General features: G+C 41.1%; 3 protein-coding genes and 1 pseudogene across 3 annotated transcripts; 2 read left to right on the top strand and 2 right to left on the bottom strand.

Moving 5' to 3' along the window:
• Positions 1–86: 86 nt before the first annotated feature.
• LOC148698876 (uncharacterized) lies at positions 87–3,005 on the bottom strand (annotated as a pseudogene).
• Positions 3,006–5,363: 2,358 nt separating this feature from the next.
• Positions 5,364–8,896, top strand: LOC137748770 (protein NUCLEAR FUSION DEFECTIVE 4). Its single transcript, XM_068488951.2, has 3 exons — positions 5,364–5,798; positions 6,892–7,874; positions 7,965–8,896. The coding sequence occupies exons 1-3, from the start codon at positions 5,475–5,477 to the stop codon at positions 8,476–8,478; spliced, it is 1,821 nt and encodes a 606-aa protein (XP_068345052.2). The 5' UTR covers positions 5,364–5,474; the 3' UTR covers positions 8,479–8,896.
• Positions 8,897–8,942: 46 nt separating this feature from the next.
• On the bottom strand, positions 8,943–10,070 carry LOC137746874 (uncharacterized). The gene has a single exon (XM_068486892.2). The coding sequence runs from the start codon at positions 9,986–9,988 to the stop codon at positions 9,191–9,193; it is 798 nt and encodes a 265-aa protein (XP_068342993.2). The 5' UTR covers positions 9,989–10,070; the 3' UTR covers positions 8,943–9,190.
• Positions 10,071–12,511: 2,441 nt separating this feature from the next.
• Positions 12,512–14,916, top strand: LOC137746596 (calcium uptake protein, mitochondrial-like). The gene is made up of 7 exons (XM_068486608.2): positions 12,512–13,012; positions 13,107–13,174; positions 13,298–13,521; positions 13,619–13,702; positions 13,800–13,992; positions 14,095–14,391; positions 14,491–14,916. Exons 1-7 carry the CDS (start codon positions 12,607–12,609, stop codon positions 14,704–14,706), a joined length of 1,488 nt encoding a protein of 495 aa, XP_068342709.2. The 5' UTR covers positions 12,512–12,606; the 3' UTR covers positions 14,707–14,916.
• Positions 14,917–16,748: the final 1,832 nt, after the last annotated feature.

Genomic DNA, 16,748 nt, shown 5'->3' with positions numbered 1-16,748 from the left:
AGTGTAACTGATGAAACAAACATATATGTCTCCGGTCGTGCATCATGTTCTCTCTTGTTAGGACAAAACCAACCAAACCACAAACTTCAAGTTGGTTTCAGATCCTGAAACAGTGCAGTCCAGAGTGAATGATCATCATGGTCAACATCCTCCCTTTCCTTCTCGTAAGGAGAGCAAAACTTTGGGCTCACAACTCTCCCATCCAACTGCCCAGAAAGTCTTGGACGTTTGTGGTCATGATCCTCTCATGCGTTCTTCCATCCAACGGTCCAGATAACTTGGGACTCAAACTTGCGACCGAAGGACCGGTCGGCCCTGGGCTCCTATTTGTGTACATTAACCTCTCGTGAACCTTCCCATCCAACGGTCCAGATAGCTTCAAGCTTGGTGTATTATGAGCCATCAATCTCTCCTTTACTCTCCCATCCAACGGCTCAGTAAGCGCAATGCTCCTAGTCTTACCAACCATTGGCTTCTCATCCTTGACCTCCTCACTACAACACTTGTGCTTCCTCAACAAGGCTCCTCTCCAATGCTCTTGATGTGGAGTTGGCTCAGCCCGAGTTGCACCCCTACCGTCGAAGGACTCCTCCTAAAAAACCAACTTGTTGAAGTACTTGGATAAGCACTTCTGGTTCGAATGAGCGCCCAACTTAGCCGGGAAAGCGACTTCTAGTGCCCAAATCTGGTTTCTTTCTTGGCAAGTTTGAGTATTTCTAGCCTATGCTTGGCTACACATATTCCTATGCTGATCTGCAAGAACTCGTGGTCGAAGTAGCTCACATCGCCGTGCTGCAGCTGCTTGTGAGACGAGGCCATATTCGTAGATGAGGAGGGTTAAGGCCGGCTTTTGACAGCCATGAGAACCAGTCCACAGCTTAGCTTAAGCTAAAATGTGCGTGAGGCCCGAGGGGTTATGTTGTTATGTGGTGATACGTTCTGTGAAGGCCAATAATTAGTAATAGGTGGTTTAATTGTAATAATATCGGTAATATTGGTGGATGGACTTGCATGAACCTATAGGGGGCGTTTGTTTGCCCTCACTAAGTTGGACTGGATTGGACTGGACTAGCTATTAGTCCAATACTGTGTTTGTTCCATGCTGGGACTAACATTAATGAGACTAAATGGGACTAGCATGGACAAAACCCTTCACTAAGAGGTCTTAGCGAGACCCCCCAATAACCATGGGACTAGCTAAGACTATCCTCTCTTTCTTGTCCTCGTCATGCTCAACGACCACTCCCGACAGACTCCTCGTCATCTCCGGTCACTTAGATCAATCATTAACTTTCCGACTCACTTTCAGATCCATTTCACAACCAACTTTCATATAAAATATACCAAATTGAAGTTGGGAGTGACAAGATTACGATTTTACCTGAATCAAGGCCAAAATGTGGTCGAATGTGGCCGGAAAATGGCCTGGAAGTCTCGGCCTGTTTGGGCTTCTTCAAATCCATGACAGATTTGAGCATTCAAAGCTAAGATCTCGGTCTAGGGATGGTGATGAATTTTTTGGCGGTGCTAACTTCATCCAATTTAACGAGGGTTGGCCGAAAAACACATCGGGAAACCTGCAACTCGTCGGGAAAATTGGAGTCGTGAGGTTCCATTCGATCAACACATAGCTAGAGAGGGAGGGAGGACAGAGAAATAGAGACTGGAATCAATAAGGAGTTTGACCAGGAATGAGAAAGAGACATGAATTGAGAGGTCTAAGAGGAAAAAAAGAGAGAGAGGGTGGGACGATGAGAGAAGAGGAAAAGAGTGGGACGGAAATGGTAGGAAAAGATGAAGAAAAAGATAAGATCATAATAAAATATTAATAATTTATATATTAAATAATATAATATTAGAATTTGATATTATTCAGCTTCTTAGTCCAATACTGCACCAAACGCTTCACTAAGTTAGTCCAGTTTAGTCTAGTCTAAGCCAGTCCAGCTTAGTCCTTGAAGCTAATCCAGTCCGAGATAGTCCGGCGCAACAAACGCCCCCATAAAGTTTATCATGATATGAGAACATGCTATTTTTTGACACGTCTTGGCCCTGATTTATTGGCCTTGAATTTGCCTCTTTAAGTTGGGCTTTTAAAAATTTCACCAGCTCCAGCTTAAAGATATTGAATGGTGGGACCTCAAAAAGTTACACTAGCTTTAGTATAACGACTTGATAAACTCTGGATATGATAATTTGTTTCCCTTGTGATCCTGTGTGAGGTCACTCGTGAGAGGATTTGTTAAAGAATAAAATACGGCATTGGTCATATGACAAAATAATATACAATTTATTTATGAGAGTTTCTACTCTTAATAAAACCAACACTTAGTAATAGGTGGTTAAGTTGGTACAATATCGGTGATATTGGTGATGAATCTGCATGAGCTTATATAGTTTATTAGTTGTTGCCTCAAGGGCACACTTGCCTAACCTCGTAAATATTTTAGTTGTTTATTTTGTATTCTACTGCACACTTCGTCTATCTCACAACAGATTTAACATTCACACTATTTACTAACTATGAGCCGTATGTTATGAAAAATAAATTATACACGATATTTGTCAACATTTTAAACATTCTAGGGGCATTTTTTGCAATTTTCCAAAATCAAGAGAATACCGTTACATAAAAATCCCAAATGGAAAATGCCAAGTCATAACTTCCTACACCAACAGATTTCATTCAGACAAACTTCTCACCGCCTCCTTCTGCTACTGGTACCCTTTCTTGCTGCTGCTGAGCTGAAGCTTTTTGCTACTTGTACCCACCACCAGTGGCGACACTCGAAGCAGGCACCCGGCCGTCGTGTGTTGACCTAGGAGCGGCAGTGTGGGCGCAAATGGCTGCCGGCTTCCCGCTCTACTCCCACTCGCTGAAGTCGGTTTTCAACCAGCAGCAGCTCACCATGCTTAGCCATGGACTTGGACACTTGGAGACACTTATCAAATACTCTAATGCAAATGGTTAGTATGTACACTTGGCTCTCCAACCCGAGAGTCATTAGTCACATGTTTCATGTCGAAAGGAGCACAACAATGCATGTATTACTTGGTGAATAAGTAGATGTGTTGAGCCGCACAATTTATACAATCAAAGCATAGTTGTAACCGCTTCATTTTAGTTTTTCCTATAAATAGTAAGCCATTCTATACAATCCCATTCATATTATATCTCCACCCCTCCCTTTAGTCACGTTGCATGCATGCACTAGTCTTGCATGCATAATATATATAGAGAAAGAAAAGAGAGTGGAAGAAATTCATGGCGTTAGGAGTGATCAACAAGCTTGTTCAAGTACATTGAGTTTAGCTATAGCGGTGGTGATGTGGATCTTCGCTTGAGTTTTGGAATCGAGGTAGGAGGTTTTTTGGGGAACTTATCACTACTAGGTATTTGTCTTGTTTAAGCTTTGTGAAATATGTGTTATACTTAATGTGTTTATAACTGATATAACTGTTTTGTATTGGAACTGATATATTATTGTTATTTTTGATAATGTGGATGTTGTGATAATGTTGATTATATGCATATATCATTTCATATCAGAGCAGATGAATTTTATTGGTATATTCAGAGATTGAGTTATGGAAATGGAATTATATTTTGTGTGGTTGAGTTCAACTCTCGTAGGGACCAGCAAGGGTGGTAAAAGTGAAATTATAAGAATGGTATGATGTAGTGGGGACTTTGCGATTGAGAGAAGAACAAGATGACCAACAAAATGGGAAATTTGGGATGACAGAGTTACGGGTGTGAGTTTATATAATAAAGCTTTCGGACCAACGATGCAGTGGTAGAATGCATGAGATTGGACGTGCAGGTTCACTTGTTTTATTATATAAATTAACGGGTAATTGAAATTAAGCTGCATTCATGGAATATAATTTATGTTTGACAACATGATATAATTGATTTGTGTGAGCATGACACTTGGGTTAGCTTGACAATTATCCTTGATAAGACTTGTGTCCCTATTGAGTTCTAGGTTCGCTCACCATAAACATTTTAGACCTTGCAGGTTCGCTACAAGACTAATGAAGGGTAGACAAGATGATATCGGATTAGATGTGAGGCTAACATTTGTATTTATTTATTTTAGCCCCCATAAAAGATTAATGAGTAGTTTTTAGTAAGATGAATTTATTTTTAACCCCGTTTCAGTTTCTTTGTATTTATTTAATGTTTAGCTCGCGTTCCATATTTGGGTTCGATTTTTCCTTCGATCCCGAGTCCGGGCATGACCATTGAAGTCTTTATTGTTCACATGAAGACTTTGTAAATAAGGTTAGCATTTTTTTTTTTTTAATAAATTGTCGGATGAAAAACCTCTATATAAAGAGGTGAATTTGCATCATTGTACACGCAACAAAATATCACAAACAAAAGAAAGAAGTAATTATGGGAGTTATCTTTGTATTCCTAATATAATAAAAAAAACTATTGGAGTAGTTGGAGAATAGGGCCCTGCATTACTTATATGACAAAATAATCTCAATTAATTATAGGAGTTTCTATCCCTAATTAATATTACTTGGACCTTTGTGATAAAAGCTAATAATTAGTAATAAGTGATTAAGTTAAGATATTATCAGTGATATTGGTAGATAGACATGCATAGACCACATCTTGGGCCTAGTTTACTAGCCTCGAAATTGCCTCCTTAAGTTGGGCTTTTAAAAGTTTCGCTAGCTCCAGCTTATAAAGAATATTCAATGAATGGGTCCTTGAAAAGTACATCAGCTCTAGTCCCTAAATGATGACCGGGCTCTCGAAAAGTTACGTTAGCATCAATATAACAACTTGATAAGCTCTCGATGTGGGAATTTGTTTCGCTTGTGATCCCATGTGGGACCACTCATAAGAGCACTTGTTGGAGAATAGGATTCTGCATTGGTCATATAACCAAATAATATACGATTTATATATGGGAGTTTCCAGCCCTAATATTACTGAAACATTATGCGATAAAACGCAATACTTAGTAATAGGTGGTTACATTAGAACCATATCGGTAATATTGGCGATGAACCTGCAGCAACCTATAAAGTTTATCAGCTCATGCCCCAAAGGTACACTTATCCAACCTCGTAAATATTGTGCTTATTTATTTTATATTCCACTGCACACATTGTTTATTTCACAACGAATTTAACATTCACTATTGATATATGAGCAGTAAATTAAGAAAGAGATAAAATTCGTAATACGATATTTGTCCACATTTTAACAATTCAAGGGGTATATTTGCAATTTACCCAAAAAAAGAAAAAGAAAAAGAAAAAACAAATATCACATGCACGAAAGTCAAGACGAAAACGGTTATATAAACCCAAATGGCAAATGCCAATTCATAACTTACTACACCAACAGAATTTTCATTCAGACAGACTAATCACCGACTTCATCTTCCGCTACTCGTACCCCTTCTTGCCTCTGAGCTGAAGCTTTTTGCTACTTGTATCCACCACCAATGGCGGCACTCGCAGCAGGCACCCGACGGCCGTGGGTCGGCCTAGGAGCGGCAGTGTGGGTGCAAATTGCAGCCGGCAATGCCTTCACTTTCCCGCTCTACTCCCACTCCCTGAAGTCGGTTCTGGGTTTCAACCAGAAGCAGCTCACCATGCTGGGTGTGGCCAACGATATCGGCGAGAACTTTGGCCTTATCCCCGGATTCCTTTCCAAGAAGCACCCGCCGTGGCTAATTCTTTTGATCGGCGCTCTCGCCTGCTTCTTCGGCTACGGCATCATCTGGCTCACCGTCAGCAGCACCATTCTGCCCCTGCCTTACTGGATGGTATGTTTTCTTTCCTTCCGATGATTATAAATTTTGTGGCTTTTCTTGACAATGTGTAGCTTTTCCTTGTTCGTTCTTGAAAATGTGTATCTTTTCTTGTTCTTGAAGATTTGTAGCTTTTCTTGTTCGTTCTTCAAAATGTGTAGCTTTTCTTGTTCGTTCTTCAAAATGTGTAGCTTTTCTTGATCCAAATCTGTTTTCTTGCAAATTTGACTTAGTGGGATTTTTACAGAAGCAGTTTTGCATGCTTATAAGCGCTTATGCTAAAGTGTTTTTGCTATAAACATGTAGAAATTTTGATGCTTTTTCGACAATTTGAGCATATCATATTGCTGATATGATTGTTTGCAAACATGATTTGGTGGGTTTGTTTTAAAGAAAGGTTTTGTAGGATTGGTGATGTTTGAGTTTGATAGAGCAATTTTGCATCCGGGTTGTTTTAATTTTGACACCACTAGGAGTTACTTTATTCTGTTCTGGAAAATGAACAGCACAGATATTGTTGAAGAATGTAAGAAGTAGTGTATCGGAAATTGACAACATAAAATACAATGGTTCTACTAGTATCGAGGCATTTTGTGAGAAAACTCACACCTTCCGTGTTGTGCAGGTGATTATATGTAAGTTGGGGACAATATCGATGTTGATTAGTAAACTATGACAAATCTGAAGTTAATCGACGGTGAAATGTTTTTCTATTACAATTGAAGAGTAATCTGCTGGTGATTTGGAAATTTATTCGGCTTTGACGATGCTATTACTCATCTGCTGGTGATTTGGAAATTTATTCGGCTTTGATGATGCTATTACTCACATGCTGCTACTTCTTCGTAAGCTTTCGAATAAATTGATAGATTAAAATTGGTGTGATTTAATTTGATGTTGCATTGGTTACTGCTTGGTTCCATTTAAGCAACTCAGATTTAAGCAGCAATTTCTCCGTTCAATTATCTTTTGGAGGTTTGCTTATCCAATTAAATGATTGCGTGCCGATATAGTTTATCTGCAAATGATTGCTTATCCAATTAATTTGATCTTAATTTTCCAACAATTAAGATCTTAAATCATTAATGATTTTGTTCTGGTATTGCAGCTATGGATTGCCCTTTGTGTTGCCGCTAATAGTAGTGCTTGGTTTACCACGGCTGTGATTGTAACCAACATCAAAAACTTCCCTCTACAGCGTGGCATAGTTGCTGGTATTCTGAAAGGTTACGCGGGCCTTGGCGCAGCTGTATTTACAGAAATTTATCGTGTTCTGCTTGGTAATTCCTCTTCCAGGCTTCTGCTGTTCCTTGCACTTGGAATTCCCGTTCTGTGTTTCGCTAGCATGTTTTTTGTGCGGCCTTGTACTCCGGCTCCAAATGAAGATCCTGCAGAGAGTGGCCGCTTAGATTTCATCCAAGTTTCAAGCTTGGTGCTTGGATTCTATGTTCTCTCAACTGCAATATTGGATGATAACATTTCCTTAAGTGCTCCAATTGCCAACACTCTTTTCGTTGTAATGGTTCTACTTCTCATGGCCCCACTCGCAATCCCCGTTAAAATGACATTGTATCCCACACCAGCCGGCGAATTGGGAATGCTTGGTCAAGCGGTTGGATCTCCAGGTAGTTTGAACGATGAAGGCGGCACTGCAGGTATAACTGAACCGCTACTGGAGCCATCTGGCGTGGTTGGATCTCCAGGTAGTTTGAACGATGAAGAAGGCACTGCAGACATAACTGAACCACTACTGGAGCCATCTGGCGTGGTTGGATCTTCAGGTAGGTTAAATGAAGGCCATGATTCATCGGACGTGCCTTTGCTTGTTGCCGAGGGCGATGGGGGAGTGAAAGAAAAAAGAAAGCTAGGGGAAGACTTCAAATTCAGTGAAGCTGTGGTGACGGCTGACTTCTGGCTTCTATTCTTTGTTTTCTTTTTCGGGGTTGGCTCGGGGGTAACTGTTCTCAATAATCTAGCCCAAATTGGGATTGCACAAGGATTTGATGATACAACATTCTTGCTGTCTCTCTTCGGTGTTGGAAATTTTGTTGGTCGTCTTGGGGGAGGATTTGTTTCGGAACTTTTTGTCAGGTCAGTAACATTATCCTCGTGGCTAATCTATCTTCAATGTAAATCCAAATTGATGTCCTTTTGATTCAGAGAATCTTCTTCTCTTTGCAGGTCGAAAACAATCCCTCGGACAGTTTGGATGACGTGCACTCAAATCATAATGTTCGCCACATATCTGCTGTTTGCTTCTGCCATCAACGCAACCTTTTATCCTGCAACGGGACTACTTGGAGCCTGCTACGGTGTCCAATTTTCTGTCATGATCTCAACTGTCTCGGAACTCTTTGGCTTGAAGGATATTGGCACATTTTACAATTTCATGGCACTAGGGAATCCTCTGGGTGCACTACTCTTTTCAGGCCTCCTAGCCGGGTACGTATATGATAACGAGGCAGCGAAGCAGCAGGGGATTCATCTCCATGGGACAAATGTCTCCTGCGTGGGTCCGAATTGCTTTAGGCTCACCTTCCTGGTTCTCGCTGCTGTCTGTTTTGTCGGTAGCATCTTAAGCATCGTTCTGTCTTTAAGGATAAAGCCCTTTTACCAAAATCTTTTCGCTGGGGGCTCCGTCGGGGTACTTCCAGATACAAACCAACAAGATCAAGGAGCGGCGAGCGCAAGTTGAACTGTCTAGAGAGCCATCATACTCAAGCGTATCTCGATACATCTACATCAACTATCTGAGACGTATGTAAAAAGTTTTAGTTCCTCAAATCCATCTACATCAAAGTTGTTTGTATACAATTCAAAAACACAGTGCGAGCAGTAAATAAGAGGAGAAAGTTTTGCCATTTACCTCTTCACTCCGCCCTCCGGCATAAATGAGACTACTAGGAGACCTACAACGGATTCCTTCGTTCGGTCTCACGAGGACATGTCGTACAGGGACAGATTACGAAATTTTCGTTATAGCTTTCAATCATCAGAAAGAGTAGGTTTTTGAGTAATTGTGTATATCAGTGTTGATGTGCTGCTGAAGCAGAATCGTGAAAGCTTTCTGTAAAGCTAGTACTTTTTTCTGGGAAATGATTTACTTACACCTATTTTCTCTTACTGCACACCTTATTTTTACCCAAGAAAAATAACTGATGGGCAAATCAAATCAACCAGTAAATATATTTAGGGCTTTCCATTCCCATCTAAAAACACAAGAGGATGCAGAAGAAAGTAATACACTGTAGAAAAACCATCAAACTTGTAGGAACACACAAAAAAATGAACATATATCTTGTCATGTTGTCGCAGCACATCCCTTTGTGTAACCGAAGCAAACAGATATGTCTCCGGTTGTACGGCATATTTTCTCTTGTTAGGACAAAACCAACCAAACACAAACTTCAAGTTGGTTTCAGATCCTGAAACAGTGCAGTCCAGAGTGAATGATCATCATAATCAACATCCTCCCTTTCCTTCTCATAAGGAGAGCAGAACTTTGGGCTCACAACTCTCCCTTCTAACTGCCCAGAAAATCTTGGACTTTTGTTTGTGGTCATGATCCTCTCGTGCGTTTTTCCATCCAACGGTCCAGATAACTTGGGACTCAAACTTGCGACCGAAGGACCGGTCAGCCTTGGGCTTCTATTTGTGTACATTAACCTCTCGTGAACCTTCCCATCCAACGGTCCAGATAGCTTTAAGGTTGGATTATTATGAGCCATCAATCTCTCCTGTACTCTCCCATCCAACGGCCCAGAAAGTGCAAAACTCCTAGTCTTAACAACCATAGGCTTCTCATCCTTGACCTCCTCACTACAACTCTTGTGCTTCCTCAACAAAGCTCCTCTCCAATGCTCTTGATATCGAGTTGGTGTTGCCGGAGTTGCACCCCTACCGTCGAAAGACTCCTCCTGAAAAACCAACTTGTTAAAGTACTTGGAGAAGCACTTCTTGGTCCGAATGAGCGCCCAACTTAGCCGGGAAAGCGACTTCGGGTGCCCTAATCTGGTTTCTTTCTTGGCAAGCTTGAGTATCTCTAGCCTATGCTTGGCTACAGATATTCCCATGCTCTGCAAGAACTCGTGGTCGAAGTAGCTCACGTCGTCGAGCTGCAGCTGGTTGCGCGTAAAGACGACGCCGTAGTCGTAGATGAGGGAGGGTTCAAGGCCGGTTTTTGACAGCCATGTGAACCAGTCCATAGCTTCGCTTAAGCTAAAATGTGCCTGAGGCCTGAAGGGTTATGTTGGTGTGTGGTGATACATTTATACGAGAAGGAGATGATGATATAAAATGATAAAGTGGGAAGGAAAATAAATAAAATTAAATGTGGTGGATAAATAATGGGGCCTTAGAAAATTTGGATGGTTGTTGGGACTGGATGTGACATTAGCAATATCCTGGAAGTTGAGGATGAGCAGCTCTAAACGACCTCGTGATCTAGATTTCAAAAATCTCTGTCCAGGGCAATTTAAATTCTATTTAGACGTTAGATGGTTGGTCGTTATCTCGATTAATTCTTAGGTGATTTCATTTTTATTCCTTACTCTTCCCAATCTCATGTTCATGATTCAACCCGTCTCTGCCTTATGCCAAATACTTCGTTATTCTATATGTTTTAGTAAACAGAACCTAAATCATAAAAACTGAATAGTTCTAGACTTCTAGTAATCACTTGTTTAATGATATAGAGCACGAGTCCAAATTACAATGTGAGATTCGGCAGGTAAATACTAAATATGATTGATGGAAACTCAAAGCTACAGCATAAGGTTATAGGGCCCAAAATTGAGGGGAGCAGTTGGATATTGAATTGGATAACCTACTACCACTTGATGAAAATCATTAAGGCAAAGTTTAACACGCTAGTAGATTTTAGAGAGATTAGAGTACAGGGTGGTATGTCATATATTAGTTTTTCAAACACATTGAAAAATCTCTTTAGGTTTTACGGGTCCAATAACTTTATTTTAGTCCCACTCATTGCTATTAACTGCTTTATCTGCTAGATTGTGATAATGTTTCTTCCCAAAAAAGTGATTTGACTTAATAACCTACTACAAATCTGCAACATTCTTTAAATCACATTTAATCTTGTCAACCTACCGTTACCTCTTATTCCCGTAGAATAAATAAAGACCTCTTATTCCCGTAGAATAAATAAAGACAAAGAGTAACGTAGTTTTGGAGAAATTTTGCAATATTAGGAACATGATTCAATACACCAATTGTCATAATGCAATTAGTTGAATTTTTTTGTTGCTTCAAGTTTTCAACCAATATATATATATGTGTGTGTGTGTGTGTGTGTGTGTGTGTTTAACAACTGATATTATTTAGAGCATCTCCAAAGGAGATGTCAAAATGTCCAAATCAGCACTAACGGTAACAAAAGACATCATTAATGTTTTCCAACCGAGAAGTCAAATCTGATGTGGCATGACATGGATTGACATATCTCCCCTTTGCTGCCAAATTTGACAGCACCTTCAAATTTTTTTAATTAATTCTTAAATGCTTTTTATTAAAAAAAATTTGTTGGTTTAAAACATTATCCTTTTGTTCCTTTCATTCCCAATGCAAAGAAAATATATATGAATTATTATTTTATATTTAAAATTTGAATATCGGTTGGAGAGTAAGAGATTAAAAGATGTCAAAGTGCCACGTAAGCCTTCAAATTTAAATCTTAGGTTTAAAATTTGATATCTCCTTTGGAGATGGTCTTACACTAAGAGGGTGGAGAAGTGGACTAAGTCTCACAATAAGCTAGCAATAATGTGATTCAAATTCGCATTTGACAATAATCGAACCTGAGACCTCTCACTTACCAAGTGAAGAGGAATACTATACTAGACTGTAGTACTAAATGGCAACTGATTATATTATTACATTTGATGTAACGAATCATGTGCTCGGTATCTCTTGTAGTTTTGGGCAATGGAAGTCATTTACTGTAGTCTACGGCTCATACAAGAATTATATGCTTATAGTTGTAGAATGATAGTTAGAGTTCATCTACAAACAATTTACTCTTCCAAACTTTGTAATTAGTATTTTGATCAATTTACCAAGTTTTTACACATTAATATAACGTAGGAAAAAAAAATAAGAGATGACCAAAGTGGATAAATTAATTTATCTAAAGTGGTTCGAAATTGGCAATAAATCACCCAAGAGAGAAACATCAAACTTAAGCATTAAGTATGATGTTAGAAAGGGAAGCAAGGCGGATATTTGAGATTTTTCGGACAGCATGAGTAGGATACAAGCGTAACAATATTCGGCAAGGTGTATAAAGAGTACTTTCTTTCCTGTTACATTTTGGGAATATTACAGAACATTTAGGGTTACTTAGAATCTTTAATTTTCTATTTAAGTCAATGTATGAAATTGTATTCGTTAAATCTGTTATATTTTCAATTTATGTTCTGTCATCCTTGTGTTTTCAAAAAATTCTAGCTCGTATGAATTTGTAACCCATCTGATCAATCTAAGTGTGGAAAATCGAGTGAGAAGACGCAAATAGACCCAAGCCACTAACTAACTTTTGAAAAAACCGTTACAATCAGGTTCAGTCAAAACCCTAGAAGTGCCAACCACTTTTCCCGCTCCAAAGGCGTACCCGATTCCGTACCATCCTCTCTCCCTCTCACCCTCGCACCCTCTCCTAGTTATAATCTCCACTGCTTCCAAATTTGACAAGAAAAATCTCTATCACCCCTTTAATTTAATTCTCTGTATTTTTTCGCCTCTAAACTTCAACTAGCTCGCCATATACGTCAGAAACCCTAACCCCAAAAGACCGTAGACTCATAGTATGTTTTCACGGGCATCTTCGAGGGGATCCTCAGGGTCCATCCACCGGCTTCTTTCTGATGTTAAAAGCCTCAGCTCTCGTCCTCCATTCAACAAATCGCAACCCTCCTCCTCCGTCGCTTCGTCACCATCTTCTTCTTCTTCCTCTTCACTCAGCTCATCGGTTGGCAGATTTGGCTATGGTGGTAGTCATAACGGTAGATCAGGCTCCGATAAAACTTTTGATTTGTTGCTGAGATCCGTTTCTTCAGGGGTTCTGATTCTCGGGACCAGTCTAGGGTTTTCGTATTGGTCTTCTTCTTCTCTGGATCCAAATTCCTACGTTTCTTACGCTGATAATTGTCCCAAGGAGGCGGCATTTGCAATCGGCGAAGATACAAACAAAACTCAGTTTTCCCTCTTTGATGGTAACTTGTTTGTTTCATTGTTTTCTTCAACTTATCTGTGTATCGTGTTTTCCGAGGTTTCTGTTATGTTTTACCCTGATGGATCTCGTCTCAGTTTCATATAGGAGAAGAAAATTCTTTACGTATGAAAAGCGGCTCCGAGATCAAAGTCCTCCGGAGAAGGTACGGATTATGCAATCCTCAGAAAATTTATTTTTTATAAGTTGTAATTTTGTTTGCTTGATGATTTTCGTGGTTGCAAACACTACATGCTTGTGTTTTGTGTTGTGTGCTTGTGATTTTCAGCTATTCGACTACTTTGCATCGGTTAAAAACCCCAACGGAGAGGCGTTTATGACGCCGGCAGACTTGATGAGAGCGATGGTTGCTGTATTTCCTCCCTCAGAATCAACCCACGTTAGAGTGGGGTCTCTGAGAGGGGAGAAGGTTCCCGGCGAGCAGCAGTGCGCTCCTTCCAAATTCTTTATGCTTTTCGACACTGATGGCGATGGCCTGATTTCATTTCCGGAGTGAGTACTATTATCTTGATACTACAATGATTCTAGCCTAATTGAAATTCGTTAAGATCTAAAACAACATATACATGTTCATTCTTGATATGATCAGGTTCATCTTCTTCGTCAACCTCCTCAGCATCCCTGAATCGAGCTTTACGATTGCGTTTAAAATGTTTGATCTCGACAACAGCGGGTGGGTTAAAATCGATATCGCCTTCTCAGTTGTAAAAATCTTTCATTTTAATGTACTGCTAGGAGAACACTTAACTTGTTACGTTTGTGATTCACAGAGACATTGATAAGCTGGAGTTTATTAAAGTCATGTCCTTGATGCGATCTCAAAGCAAACAAAACACGGATAGCCACAGGCTCAAGGTTTCTGTCGAAGATGGAAGCCTACTCGAGTACTTCTTCGGCAAAGACGGCAAAAAAAGTCTAAAACTTGAAAGATTTGTTCAGTTTTTCCGGGATTTACACGAAGAAGTATGCGATCTTTTCTTAGGGTTGTGATTTTGTCATACTATTTTTTCTGTCAGCTGATCCTTTTCCTGTTTCTTTTTCTTCCTCCGTTTTCGAATTTGAAAGATTTTGCGATTGGAGTTTGCTCACTACGACTTCAGAGCACAAGGAACCATATTGGCTAAAGACTTCGCGTTCTCCTTGGTTGCATCTGCTGATAGCAGTGACATAAACAAGTTGCTTGATCGGGTGGACGAAATTGATAACGACACACGTCTTAAGAACGTAAGAATCACATACAAGGAATTCAAAGATTTTGCGGAGCTCCGTAAGAACTTGCAGTCCTTCTCTCTGGCCCTTTTCAGTTACGGAGAAGTTAACGGGGTGTTGACGAAAAGTGATCTCCAGAGAGCTGCTTCCCGAGTACTCATCTGATCTGTCATTGTCATTTCTAGGTAGCTTCGTTGATCATTAACAAGTAGCTTATTGTGCTAATGCTTTGATCACTTTCTATTTATACAGGTATGTGGCATCTCTGTTTCTACCAATGTGCTTGACATAATATTCCATGTATTCGATGCAAATGGTGACGGAGATTTAAGCGCAAATGAGTTCGTAAGAGTTTTACAAAGACGGGGAGGCGAAACCCAAGAGACGGGCATAAGGGGACTCCTATCTTGCTGGTTTAACTGTGCCGGTAAAGCTTTTGGTCAGAACAACTGCAGCTCTGGTTTCTAAGATCATACATGGATTACCTTCAACTCACGCAACCAAATGTTGTTTACGGCTCTAATCTAGGGTTGGAGCCGAAAAGATGTAATTAGCGAATCTGGCTGGGTTTGTGATTGAAGGATTATATATCACAGCAGGCTGAACTTACCAATTTTTGTAACCCTACATAACCATTACCACTTCAAACTAATACATAAGTGCAGATATCTTTGCTAATTTGTGTACCAATATTTTCTGCTAATGGCGCCGATTTTGCGCAACTGATACGCATATATAATCACAGATACTTAGCATCAAAGACAAGATAAGAAATGCAAAATCTAATCCGAACATCATAACGTATACTAGCATAAGAAACCAGCATACGGAAAGAAATTTGATTGAGGAAACGCATTCAATGTCTTGACATTGATGGTCTTCATTGGCTATTTACACACAAAAATACATGCATAAATGCAGTGAAAGCAGACCATATCAATACTCCAACTGATCCAAAAAATTCTCTGCGAAAACCTAATGCACCGCTAATGCAACTAAGAGCAACGACAAGGCAACAAAAGAAATCATCTTCTGAGGCTTACCCGGCTCAAGTGCATGGCGAGGACATCCCTCATCCGCTCGCCACTCTCGTTCACTTGTCCATCAAAAACAGGAAGCTCCTCCTCCTTTAAGCCCCTCACATTGTCATCTGAAATCGGCTCGCTACACTTGATCAGAAAGTTATGCAGCAGACACCCTGTAACCACCACAAACGGCAGAAACTCCGCACACTCTTCCTTCCACTGCCTAGCCAAAAGCTGCCACCGCGCCCGAACCCTCCCAAAAGCTGTCCCAACCAACCCCATTGCCCGATAATGCACCGCATTAAACGCCTTCTCCATTGAACCGAAACTATCCGCCTCATCCGACCTTACATAAGGTGTTAGAAGCCATGGCAATAGAGGGAAGCAAGAGTCCCCCAGTATGTACTGAGGAATGGAATTCCCATTCCCAAGCTCAAAAGCAGGACCACTGAGCAATTCCCTGGACTCCTCCACACCCAAATAAAGCTTACTCTGCCGGAAAATCGATTCTGGTTTCATGGTGGATGGCCACCCGGCGGAGACATCGAGAAACCTCCCCTCAGAATCCACCACTGCCTGAACCAGCAATGACCCATTTGCCCCCAGCAATTCACCACCAACCTCAAATCTCGAAAACCCTAAAACCCCACAGCAATTCGGCAGCGAAATCCACCCGAACGCCGCCAATACCCGGGATATATCTGACCGGAATTCGAACAAGTTCCCCAGTTGATCGTTCACCGCCTTACATACGGCGTAAAATGCACGGCAGGCATCCATGGAGTCGAGCCCGAAGCGCCTTCCGACCGCCTTGTAGCTCGCGCCGTGGGCCAGGCGGTAAATTGCGGCGGCGAGGACGAAATTGGGTGGGATTGAAGGGATTGTGGAGTTGAGAAATGGGGAGAGGAGGGAGAGGAGGACGGAGAAGGAGTGTTCGGACATGCGGAAGATTTGGGACCAGCGGAAGTCGAAGTCTCCGTCTGCGGCGGTGGCGGAGAGGAAGCGGCTGAACCAACATTCTAAAGGCGGCGGCGGTGGGTGTAATGGTGATTGCGGTCGTGGGTTGGGGAAGCAGAGGAGGGTGGACAGGGAGGTGGAGGCGGAGGAAAGGAGGGATTCAAGGGTTAGGGTTTGGGCAGGAAGGAGGAGGAGGTCGTTTTGGAAGAGGAAGGAGTGAGCCAGTGACGTGGCGGCGGTTACGAGGCTGACGAGGTGGTGTTGATTGAGGGGCTTTTTGTTGTTGCTGTGGGTTTGGCTTTGTTTATTGTTTCTGGCATTGCCTTTGGTGGTGCTTGTGGCCGTACCGCCGACTCCGCCGCCGGCAGCCATTGGTGGTGGGACTTTGGGAGTTTGATTAGTAACGAGTCAGATGTTGGCACGCAGTGTGAAAGTGACCGTTAGCGAGGTATAATTACTGCTGATTACTATGGTGTTTTTCCTTTTCTTGCTTTTTGGTCCTTCCAAAAACAACATTTTCTAAAGTGG

This window comes from Pyrus communis, chromosome 2 (genome assembly GCF_041283825.1).
Source record: "Pyrus communis isolate YQ-2024b chromosome 2, ASM4128382v1, whole genome shotgun sequence".
Taxonomy (NCBI): domain Eukaryota; kingdom Viridiplantae; phylum Streptophyta; class Magnoliopsida; order Rosales; family Rosaceae; genus Pyrus; species Pyrus communis.
This window is presented reverse-complemented; position numbering and strand designations above follow the sequence as displayed.

Excerpts from the sequence above, each read along its gene's own strand:
- LOC137748770 (XM_068488951.2), top strand. The coding sequence starts at position 5,475 with ATGGCGGCACTCGCAGCAGGCACCCGACGGCCGTGGGTCGGCCTAGGA. Across the intron at positions 5,799-6,891 it reads TGCCCCTGCCTTACTGGATG|CTATGGATTGCCCTTTGTGT; the intron begins GTATGTTTTCTT and ends CTGGTATTGCAG. Across the intron at positions 7,875-7,964 it reads GTTTCGGAACTTTTTGTCAG|GTCGAAAACAATCCCTCGGA; the intron begins GTCAGTAACATT and ends TTCTCTTTGCAG.
- LOC137746874 (XM_068486892.2), bottom strand. The coding sequence starts at position 9,988 with ATGGACTGGTTCACATGGCTGTCAAAAACCGGCCTTGAACCCTCCCTC.
- LOC137746596 (XM_068486608.2), top strand. The coding sequence starts at position 12,607 with ATGTTTTCACGGGCATCTTCGAGGGGATCCTCAGGGTCCATCCACCGG. Across the intron at positions 13,522-13,618 it reads GGCCTGATTTCATTTCCGGA|GTTCATCTTCTTCGTCAACC; the intron begins GTGAGTACTATT and ends TGATATGATCAG. Across the intron at positions 13,703-13,799 it reads TTTGATCTCGACAACAGCGG|AGACATTGATAAGCTGGAGT; the intron begins GTGGGTTAAAAT and ends TGTGATTCACAG.